Below are 11478 nucleotides of genomic sequence, written 5' to 3'. Positions count from 1 at the left end.
GACCCCGATAGGCAGGCCACGGGGGAACAAGGGCGTGCGTCGAGCTCATCCGCGCGATGTCCGTTTCACCCCAAACTCGGCACAAGTTTGGGCTGGGAATGGGTCGAAAACGGACGAAATCCGGACATTTGTCTGTTTGGGGCCGCGCGTTGGGTCGCGCTATTCGTCCGTTCTACCTTAAACAGACGCACCCGGACAGGATGGGGTCGCCGTTGGAGTTGGCCTAAGAATGGTATCCAAGTGGATCGGCCAGTTCGCTGGCCACGTGGATGATGAGCCGATGACGTGTGCGGCGCGTGGCCACTGGGTCTCCTCTCGCACACTTTTGCCGCCGTGCCCACCACCATCACTCCCCCCTCCCTGCTCCTCCCGGAATCCGGAGCGGATGCGATGTCGCCGCTGGTGCGGCCCGCCGTGCTGCCCGTGTGCGCCGCGAAGAGCGGCGGCGGAGGGGGCAACGGCGACAAGTGGGCGCCGCGGCAGCAGCGGTCGTGGTGGGGGAGGAGCAAGCAGAGCCTGCCGCACCAGCCGGGCGGGAGCGGGGGCCGAGGAGGCGGGGGCGGCGGCGCCCTGGACCAGGTGCTCGGCGTGCTCCGCCGCGACGGCGAGTTCCTCCAGGCCGCGGCCGGCGCCCCGCTCCGCGACGCCCTCTGGCTCCGCTTCCTCGAGAAGAAGCAGCAGCAGCGGAAGCGGCCGAGACCTAAGCCGGCGGAGCAGCAGCAGCAGGAGGCGGCGGCGCCACCACATCCCCAAGCCCCGGCGTTCCCAGCCTACCCTCCAGGTTCCTCGCCGCCGGCGAGAGCGCATGCCAAGTTAAGGTCACATCACATTGCCTTGTTTCTGACGGCATTTCCGCCAAATTTTCGGCAGGGTTGTCTTGCGTGGAGCTGGTGATGGCCGATCTGCAAGCCCTCAAGGTGTACGCCGATTCCTCGAAGCAGGAGTTCGTGCTCCGATTCCTCGGAAGCAAGCAGCAGCCTCAATCCCAGCAGCAATCTACTGAGCTCAAACCAGTTTTCAAGAAACAACCTAAACCCAAAGGTCCCAAACCCAATGGAGAGCAGAAAGAGCAGCAGCAGCAGCAGGCGCTTCAGCCCCCGGCCTTCCCTCCTCATCCCCACCCACCAGGTTCCTCAGTGTACACTGCAGGATTATACATCAATTAAGCTTCACTGGTCACACTGTTAAACTATTTTCCCATGAATTTGGTAGGGCTGTCTTGTATGGAGCTGATGATGGCCGACGCCGATGCCCTCAACTTGTATGTCAATTACTTCTTGGCCATTCTCAACACTCCTCTGCCCCAGCATTACGATCCCGATCTGCTCGCACAGTACTTCGTATCACGGCCTCATATCCTTGTATTTCGCACGGTTCAAGTAAGCTACAACTGGCCACCATCTTTGCCTTTACCTAGATTTTTACTTGCTTCGGCTGATCTGTATAATGGTTTGATGCGATGCGCATATCTACCCTGTAGATACTATTCGCATTCCTCGTGGGTGCGGCAAAGGTGCAGATGTTTAAAAAGGCCAGTCTGACCACAGATGCTACCCACAGCAGTAGTGTCAGCAACGAAGGTTTCGATGCTTCACAATACATGGTTGGACAGCTTCTCAAGGATACATTTCTTGACCTTGGACCTACTTTCATTAAAGGTCTGGTATCCATGTTTGATAGTTTTAAGCCATGGTAGTGGTCATCCACTTCGAGTTACTCCTAATACGCTATCATATCTTATGTATGCAGTTGGACAATCCCTCTCAACAAGACCTGATATCTTAGGCTCTGAGATTTCTGAGGTTAGGTAAAACTACTCCAGGATATTACCAAATTTTACATTCATATTGCTTCATCTTCTTAACAAGCATTTGCTTCACACTTTCACAGTTAAGTAGTGCTCATATTCTTTCACTAGAAATTAAACTGGCCTTAGCACCTCAATTTCAGGCACTTGCCGAGTTGCATGAGAGAGTTCCTCCTTTCCCAAGAGAGGATGCAATGAAGATCATTGAGGGAGAATTTGAGCGGCCTGTTTCGCAGGTTTTCAGTTACATTTCTGATGAGCCTGTTGCATCAGCTTCCTTTGGACAGGTAATTTTTTTATCCAAGATCTTTGCCCTCTGCTTCTAATGTGTTAGAGAAAGATTGTTTGGAGTTGCTGATATATTCTTATTTATATTGTTGTACCATCTCCATCAGGTTTATCAGGGGCGTACATTTGATGGTGCTCTTGTGGCCATAAAGGTTCAGCGGCCGAACCTTCTTCCTTCTGTATTGAGGGACATCTATATACTACGCCTTGGGGTCTGTAATTTTTCTACACTTCTCTCAACTTGCTATGTGCAATTTATTATTTGTATTGGCCTGTCAATAGTAGTCACTTTTTCGGAACAAGCTTTATTTTTCTATCCTCCAAATATTTTGCTCTACAGTGATAGTGTAACTTTGGAACCTGGCTGGACACGAGAAGTACCACATAAATAATTTCTTCCTATATCATGTTTAGCTTTCCTGTTCTTTCCGCGTCCTTTAGCTCTTTGTTTTGACTGTACAATTGCAGCATTTTCTATTATTGCAGTCTCATTTTTGTGATGCCTTGTTTATTCAGTTGTTTACTACCTACTATTTGTTGCAGCTTTCTTTTGTGAGGAAAGTTGCAAAGCGAAGAAGTAACATTTCCCTCTATGCTGATGAGTTGGGTAAAGGATTTGTTGATGAGTTGGACTACAATATTGAAGCTGATAATGCTACTAAATTCCTGGTGCTTCTTTGGTCTTGTCCCCCACCCATGCTTTGCTAATGTATGTCTTCTCTAGGTTTAGTTTTAGCTAATGATTTCCACTCCTCTTGCAGGACACTCACTCCAAATATTCATTTGTCATGGTTCCGAAGGTTCTCAAACAACTTACTAGGAAGAGGGTTTTGACTATGGAGTGGGTGGCTGGTGAAAACCCCAGGGAATTGCTTTCTCTGGCTAAAGGAATTTCTGGTAGCATTGCTCAGTTGTCAGAGAAGCAGAAGTTGGATGCAAAAGCCCGCCTTCTTGACCTGGTATTTAGTACTAGTAGTAGTTTGTTCAGAAAAATTCCTTAGTTATTTGTCCGATTTGACATAAGACGAGCGCCATAAATAAGTTCGTTACCAACCAAGCAGAGTAGTTCTTGGTAGCAAATATTTGGAAATGATGTTATGTTCATTCATAACTTAGTGAGTGCTTCTTTATCAATTAAAGGTTGCAATTCAGGACTCAGGTAGTTTTTTACCAACTTGTACTTGTCTGAGAATAACGCAAATTAAAAATAGATATCTTGAAACCTGAAGGATATTCTGTAGTATATATATGGTTTACCAACAATTTGCACATTTCATGATCCGGTTTGAGCTTACTGGTCATGATTTTAACATTTTGTTATTTACTTCGATAACAAGGTCAATAAAGGTGTCGAGGCATCATTAGTGCAGCTCCTTGAAACTGGCTTGCTGCATGCTGATCCTCATCCTGGGAATTTGCGTTATACACCTGATGGTCGTGTTGGGTAAGTCCAGTTTATTTCTGATGCATGCTACAAAGTAAATGACCTGCTACAGTAATGAGTAGACCAATATTCCCCCTCTTTTGCTAAAAAAAATGAGTAGACCAATATATTCATATGGCACAAACTTTTTTTGCGAAAAGGAGGTTGTACCCCCTGCCTCTGCATCGATTGATGCACACAGCCATTTTATTGTGTAGTTTATCACATATGGTACAAACTATAAAGGCTCACAGTTTAGTTCACTCTGTGCAATTATATTTCAAATGTTTTCCCGGTGAATTATTCGTTGAGCTGTGGTAACATCTTCTTAAACATGTTAGGTTTCTGGATTTTGGTTTGCTTTGCGAGATGGAGAAGAAACATAGCCGAGCTATGCTTTCGAGCATTGTGCACATAGTAAATGGAGATTGGGCTTCCCTTGTTTACGATCTGATTGAAATGGATGTTGTTCCACCAAGAACTAATCTACGGCGAGTGACCATGGTAATATGTTTGAGAAGAATATGTTTTTTGTGTACCAGTGGGCTCAACTAATTTTAAGCTACTACCCTTGGATCATTGTGTACTTTTATATGTATACGATTTCCCACCAAAATATTTGTCAGATTCGTTGTCCACACAATTATCTACTTGCCTCTGCCATTACCCACTTGGATAAAGAGAAGGGGTTATGAACTCATAATACATTTACATGCTGTGATTTACTGCCCGTTAGATTATTTTCTTTATTTATAATTATTTCTTACAATATTGTCTTTGCCGTTTAGGACTTAGAGGATACATTGGGCGAGGTAACCTATGAAGGTGGAATTCCAGACATCAAGTTTAGCAGGGTGAGTAGCCTTTTCTCTCTGTAGATTCAGTTCCTTATACAGTTGGTCTGATATCTCCATTTCTGTATTATATCTTAAACCAAGTACTTTGCTTAATGACATTCATTTCACATTGTTGCTGTGGTTCTTGAACCGATGCAAACATCTTTTAGGTACTTGGAAAAATTTGGTCCATAGCACTTAAATATCACTTTCGTATGCCACCATATTTTACGCTGGTCCTGCGGTCAATTGCCTCTTTGGAAGGTTAGCTTGTTCATCGGTTGTTAAGATAATGAACTGGTTCGATAAATACATGTATAAATGAGTTGTTTACTCCGGATTAGTTTGTTTTGATTGCAATTTGTTTCTTCATAGGTTGTTTATACCCTTCTTTTGTAATTGATAGGACTTGCCATAGCACAAGACGGAACTTTTAAAACATTTCAGGCAGCATATCCATATGTTGTTAGGAAGCTTCTGTCTGATAATTCACTTGATACTAGGAAGGTCCTGCATCAGGTACTTCTTTTTAATTATCTCAGTTAATTTCCAGAATGGCATGCGTGATTAAGTTTATCTAATTGATTGCTTCACTGTTCTGATGTCTTAGCTAAGGTTAGTCTTTGAAACACATATTATCATCCGGTTCCTCTTTTATAACATGACTAGTTGCCAGCTAACAGGCACCACCCAGCAATATACTTTCATATTTGTGATCTTTTCCCTTTTTTCTATTCTAAAAAGATTCACAGAAAATCTTTACCTCAACTACTTTCGACTAGCAACATGACCCACATTTAAGCAGCGGCATTTGCTAGGGCCGAGGCTTATTATCTCCAGCCCTGGGCTCCCTAGTTCCTCTTAAATCCGCTAGCAATATGTAAGACTAGTCCAGTTTCAATGTTCCACGGCGCACACTTCTTCGTAACAAAAAGCATCTGCCATATTACTGACACCAGTCAATATGCGACGCAGGTGATTTTCAACAGGAGGAAAGAGTTCCAGTGGCAAAAGATTGCAGTGTTTCTAAAGCTAGCATCAGCAAGGTAGATTTCCAGTTCTGGATTTTATTTCTCAAAAAACCAAGGAAACATAATTGCTTTTCTGAATGGTCTGAAGCCTACTATTAGGATGCTTAGTTTTCGGCACTTTAAAATCATACAGATAGTATGCTTTCCTCAAGATGCGACGTGCCTGCTAACATTCTCCACATATGTGCAGGGGTAACTTCAGGCAAAACACTGGCGCCCTGCCCGAGAGAAAGGGCCTGGATGTCTCAAACCTTGCAGAGATCAGTGACGCATCTTCCCTCGACCGCGCCACACCAGAAAGGGCGATGCACACTGCAAACCTTTGCCTGAGGCTCTTATTATCAAGGGATAGCATTGTGATAAGGAGGCTTATAATGACAGCAGTACGTAACGTAACGACCCTTTGCTATTTTCGGACACTTCTTAGCCTGAATCAGCTGGCTCTCCTGACTGTTCTTTCCTGAACTAAACTGAACTGCATCTTGAGCTCACTCTGTGTTTGGTTGTGCAGAACCACAAGTCTCTTGCCCGGGACCTGATCTCCAAAGACGCGGCGATTTTCCGGGCCCTCCTGAGCCGGGCTCTCGCCGACGTCGTCTGCCAGTGGATGGTCAAGGTGACTGCACTTAAACAACTCAGGGACAGGGGTGACGACCCGGGACTGTCCAAAGAAGCACCGATTTCACCGGTGGTGTCATCGCTACAGGAGGTCGTGAGGGACCGAAGGCTGAAGGTCATATTCTCGAAGTTTGTCAAGGATCTAAGGGAGGAGCCAATGCTGATGGTCAGGGTGGGCTGGAGCGCGCTCGTCGTCTCGGCCGTGTCCACCGCCATCGGCGCACACCGCTTTGCCGTCCTCCTGTCCGAGGAATACCTGCCGGTGCCGACGTCGCGGAGGCCCGCGCTAGCTCAGATCTAGGGTTTAGGCGAGCAGCAACCAGGCTAGGTACACGAAAAAAGAACAGTACCACTAGCTTGCAAATGTATCAGAGTGACACGGTGTACATAGATGATATATCAGTACCAAACATACTTGTGTTTTGTAGCCAGTTTCTTCATGAAGATCTGGATTCTGGGATAGTATGAACATTGCTAGTGCTATGTATGTTAAGGGTTGAAGGCCGGGACTTCAGTTTTGGACCCCCTCACAGCTCTGTGGAGGAGCCTGGGCAGGATGCTCCTGTACCTGTCCTCCTCCCTCTTCTCCAGCAGGTAGGCGATGATTTCTTCCACCTCCGATTTAACATCGAAGTAGAGCTCGGTCGCGGCCCGCCGGTCGGTGAGCACGTCCTGCCGCCCCCTCGTCGGGATCGGCTTCCCGAACCGGTAGTAGAACCGGCCGGGGATCTTTGGGACTGCGCCGGGGAAGATCACCTCCTGAGTGTCCCTGCAGCAGAAACCAACCAACCTTAGCCTCAGTTCATGGAGAGAAGAGAACGAATGTTCCTGGCTGGTTATAAACCTTAGCTTCAGATGGTTGCTGTAGCCCCGCAGCAGCTTCCTGCCGAAGGGCACGCTCCTGATATCGTCGAATGTCCAGAGCAGCTGCAGTTTCAGAATGTATAACCATATGTAAGATGCCTCTGCCAACTAAGGGACGCGTTGGCAGCCATGAGATGCAATGCATGCGGTTGCATTCTGGATCTCTTAACAGTTTCTCGAAATGTTGATCAGATTCATGAATACTCCCTCTAGAAAGAAATATAAAACCTTTTAGGTCACTAAAGTAGTGATCTAAACGGTCTTATATTTTTTTACAGAGGGAGTAATGTTTACTTGCAAATTAAGCAAGAGAGGGAGTCGAAAGAAACTGGCAATGTCTTACGTTCACGAGGTCATCCTCTCCAACGACTCCAAATGGCACAATTGTGGCGTCGAACTGCGCCGCCATCCTGACGAACTCGGCCTGGTCAGGCCAAAAAAGCCTGTGCTCTTCGCCCTACAATCCATCCACAAGCTCAAATGCATGCAAGTTCACAATAATAACATTTATTCAATCACTTGCCAGAAGTTCGGAGTATAAAACCATTTACAGTGCAAAATGCTAGACATGTGTTTTTAAAGATAAACCAGTGTTTGCTTAAGCAGCCGCGCTTATTTGTACATACAATACAGGTGCCTAATTAAGCACTTGCGTCCTACCGATAAGCAGCAATGCAAGTAAAAAAAATTCTAAACATTTCTTTGAGCACCTTACAAACATCTCCAAGAGACTCCCTTTTCCTTAATAAAATTATGGTATTTGGGGAGATTGGCCCAAAAAAGGTGCTCCAATAGACTCCCCCCCCCCCCCCACCCCCCCCCCCCCTCCCTCCCCCCAAAGAAAAATATAATATTGGGATGTCCCAATAATCGACCCCAACAACCCCAGTATCTAGGGAAATTTGGCATCTCCCAATAAGTGTCACATCAGCGCATCAACACCAGAGAGAGTGAGAGAGAATCACATTGACCGTGGGGCCTATATGTCAGATTGAGTATTGAGAAATATAGATTATTGGGGATCTGAGAATGCACCACACTTGCAAACCCCGATAAAATTATAGGGAGGGCCTCAATGGCCATTTATTGGGGGAGATTTTTCGGGAACCTCTTGGAGATGCTCTTATGGGCGGCCTGGATCCAATCAAGCCACTAACAAATTGGGTGTGGCTAGAACTTAGTCCATTGGGACTTAGCCAAGTCTCAGACGAGTGAGATCAGCGTAGCTGTGGTGCTACGAGGGGCACAGCTGGATGCTACAACCGGTGGGTCAAAATGCTGCGAACAGCGACGGCAGATGTTGCGAGACATGCTACAAGCAACGACAACAGACGCTGCAAGTGGTAATGGCGGATGCTGCGATTGGTGGGACGACGTGCTGTGAGCGACTGGGTGGACATCATGAGACCTCATGTTGCAACCGGCAATGATGGATGCTGCGACGGGGCAGGCATCGTGAGACCTCATGTCGCAACCGGCAATGATGGGTGCTGCGACCGGTGGGACGACATTTACTCTCCTTTTTTGCGGGGAATCATGTACTCTACCTTGCAGTGGAGCGCCTCCCTATAGCCACCAGGGTAGAGCAGCACGAACTCGCCGGCGGCCAGCAGCTCGTACATGCACCTGTAGGTCATGGGCACGCCGCCCCACAGGTTGAGGAAGTCGAAGAGGTCGTGCCCCTGCGACCGCGTCCTCGCCTTCCTCGGGAACAGCAGCGGGTGGGCGACGCCGCGGACGACCACCTTCCTCCGCCGCATCAGCTCCGCGCCGAGCGGGATGATCTCCGTGCCCATCAGCATGTGGTTGCCCACCAGCAGCACCGGCCCCTCCTCCGGCAGCCCCGCCAGGCCCCGGACCACCGCGCCGTCCTCCATCGTCGAGTACATCGCCGGGCACGTCTTGAGCATCGTGCCCCTGTTATTATTATTTACAGTGTGTAAGTGGTAGTAGTACATTCATGATTAATTATTCGGCACGTATGAATGAAGGATGTAAGAATTTGCTGCTGGGTGTGGTGATCTTGGTCACCACCTGCTGATCTTGTCGGCCTCCTTCATGTCGGTTGCCGACGGCGGTATGTAGTCGTGAACCCGGTGGTAGCGCCTCGAGTGGCGGTAGAGGGAAGAGCACTTGATGATGGATGAGACATGGACACCATGCTCCTGAAATTTTCATCAGCATTGTCCTTTGACATGTTCCTTTCAGTGCATAAGATATACTGCAATCTGATCAAATCTGCTTAAAAAGAACTCACCAGCAGCAAGCTGTGGCCATGCTTCTCAAAGAAGAAGACTCTGCATTTGGGTAACTTCTTCTGTAGCCTGTTAGCTTCAGATTTGCTCGGAAGTAACCTATCGGCGCAGCTGAGTGCAAGCATACAAAAGATCTCCAGTCATGATGCCGTAAATCAATTGGTCGAAATCTGACAAAAAATACGCATTCAAACCAGAAATACTGCTAAATCATGCAGTAGTAGAATTTATCATGTGACAAAAATCTGCAGCTAAGGATGAAACTGGAAGTAGAGCACCGAGTGCCTAATAAGGCCACAAACCTGGTTAGCAGTAGCACCTCGGCTGTAACTGATTGTATATGGCTATTAGCGTATGATGCAGCCTGTTTGATCAGTTTAATCTTCCATTTTAGTGTGTCTTTTGGTAGTTTGTCCAGCATTTTCTGCAATTAAAGGCACACATATATTCCTTCAAAAATGAATAAATTTGAAGGCACATATTTTGTGCGCACATTAATCTTACAGACCAAAAGAAACACGAGAAAAGAAGATAGCAGGAAACTGAATATATTTCTAGACCATTTTCTCCCTTAAATTTGATTTTTTTTCCCGAAAGGTAGAATAACCTTTGGCCTCTACATCAGTTGATGCACCCAACTATCTACTGACATATTTTATTCCTTAATGTGTATTGCCTGGATAAAATTAGATACATAGAAACAAGATGCAGAGAAGTCGATGGTACACACCGAATGCTTCAGGGAAGATGACATGTTACTTGTCAATCTGCTGAGTGCTTCAAAAGGATGCCTCCCACTTTTCATCATACTCAGTGCCATGTTCACCTCATTGTCTGGTCTCAATGAGCAGGAAGAATAGAAGAAGCAAGTGCAAAAAACTTAGAGAACAAATGTAAACTTATGGCATAGTGGTATATATCAGGCAAGTTCCAGTCCAATAAATGCATCAATGTTTTTGCTTAATTTCTAGCCTATTCCTACACTTGTTCCTTTTTCAAATTTTCTATGTTGGACCCGACAAGGTACTTACGGATGTTGTAATTCAGTAGAGCTGCAGCTGCAATACAGGCGCGGTCCGACAACGGGCTGAAAACCGACAGAAGTGTTTTTATGCGTGATCTCTCAAATGATGTAGCTTCCCCAGAAGAAAAGAGAGACGAAACAAAAAAATATATGTATATCAGAAATTTTTCATAAATAGGCAGGTTCACTGGCACACCATCAGAATTTCTTGCATACCTGGATTAACTAGTACCAGTACCAAATCAGTGCCAGGATTGCGAGCGGCGACTGCAAGAGCTATGCATCCTCCAAATGAATTCCCCAATATGTAGATGGGCTTAGTAGGAGAAGCGGAATGCTCTGCTCTCACAACATCTTCTACCATTGTGACAAGTTCTGAAAAATAAAAGGAGCTAAAACCATACAGTTAATCTTTAGAACTTAATAACCGGACATACGGCGTTAGCTCTGCTTAACGCGTTTTGGGGATCTTTTGTTTTTGCCACATGTCAACCTGAGGGCATGTCTCTAAAAAAATGACTTTGTGTGCTGTGTGCATCTTCATGATACAGACATCGAGAGAAATGAAATATTCCATTTCCAACAAAAAGGACGTCTTTCACTCTGAATCTTAAAATAAGCTCAGAATTTCACTTGAGATGGAAAATGCTCGGGAGAGAAACTAACAAATTAAATACGCAGATATCCCATACCTTCGAACGGCGTGCGGTCGCGAAGAGGAATGTGCATGCATCTAAGTTCAAATATCCTGCAAATGAAGGAACAAATGCATAATGTATCCGAAGTAGTATCACGATCACACTACTCCGGGTTTGCCATATATTTTTCCAAGTAAACTGATCGTGGCATCTCACGTTCCAAGAGCCTTGTGGTGCATGCAGAGCCCCATCCCCATTCCATCTATCCCTGCAAAGATTAATATGTATGCATGTGAGTATGTATGTAACCCCAAATCAACACCTGAAATTAGCATTCCGTCGAAGGCACAACATTTCGGCACATGAATACTCGTTCACCTGGCAAATACAGCATGACCGGGGCATCCTCGACCGCCGGTTCGCCGGCGTCGACGGGGCAAAGCCAGCGGGGCGGCCCGCCGTCGTGCTCCACCAGCTCCCCGATCGCCCGATAGTAGTGGCCCAGGTCCTTGACCGTCCCGTACCCATCATCGTACAGCGGCTCAAGACCCCTGTAGCTGGCCTGCACCCTCCCGGCGGCGTGTGCGTGCCTGAACCGGCGGCTGGACGAGCCACGCGACCGCTGCGGCCGCCCTGCTTGTCGCCAGAGGGCGCGGACCTGCGGGTGTGCCAGGGAGAGAGAAAGAGTCGCCAT

At 46.8% G+C, this 11478-nt stretch overlaps 2 protein-coding genes across 3 annotated transcripts; one reads left to right on the top strand and one right to left on the bottom strand.

The window, feature by feature from the left end:
- Nucleotides 1-256: 256 nt before the first annotated feature.
- On the top strand, nt 257-6468 carry LOC109750593 (uncharacterized). 2 transcript variants are annotated; one of them, XM_073502564.1, is made up of 18 exons: nt 311-781; nt 871-1128; nt 1213-1379; nt 1481-1658; nt 1750-1802; nt 1951-2094; nt 2203-2307; nt 2639-2764; nt 2857-3054; nt 3433-3539; nt 3860-4022; nt 4307-4372; nt 4525-4618; nt 4761-4873; nt 5330-5400; nt 5576-5768; nt 5897-6001; nt 6092-6468. In XM_073502564.1, exons 1-18 carry the CDS (start codon nt 391-393, stop codon nt 6302-6304), a joined length of 2745 nt encoding a protein of 914 aa, XP_073358665.1. In that variant the 5' UTR covers nt 311-390; the 3' UTR covers nt 6305-6468. The 2 variants fall into 2 exon arrangements, with proteins under 2 accessions (XP_020165143.2, XP_073358665.1); XM_020309554.4 differs by having other exon boundaries at nt 257-781; nt 5897-6468.
- A 24-nt stretch (nt 6469-6492) lies between these two features.
- Nucleotides 6493-11478, bottom strand: LOC109750673 (phytyl ester synthase 1, chloroplastic-like). Its single transcript, XM_020309629.3, has 13 exons — nt 11163-11478; nt 11001-11052; nt 10839-10894; nt 10363-10521; nt 10154-10258; nt 9853-9956; nt 9425-9546; nt 9125-9233; nt 8902-9032; nt 8415-8784; nt 7211-7324; nt 6848-6930; nt 6493-6772 (listed from the first exon to the last, which is right to left on the bottom strand). The coding sequence occupies exons 1-13, from the start codon at nt 11476-11478 to the stop codon at nt 6493-6495; spliced, it is 2001 nt and encodes a 666-aa protein (XP_020165218.1).

Source organism: Aegilops tauschii, chromosome 6, assembly GCF_002575655.3.
Source record: "Aegilops tauschii subsp. strangulata cultivar AL8/78 chromosome 6, Aet v6.0, whole genome shotgun sequence".
Lineage (NCBI taxonomy): Eukaryota > Viridiplantae > Streptophyta > Magnoliopsida > Poales > Poaceae > Aegilops > Aegilops tauschii.
The sequence above is the reverse complement of the archived record's forward strand: the minus strand, read 5'-3'. Positions and strand labels throughout refer to the sequence as shown.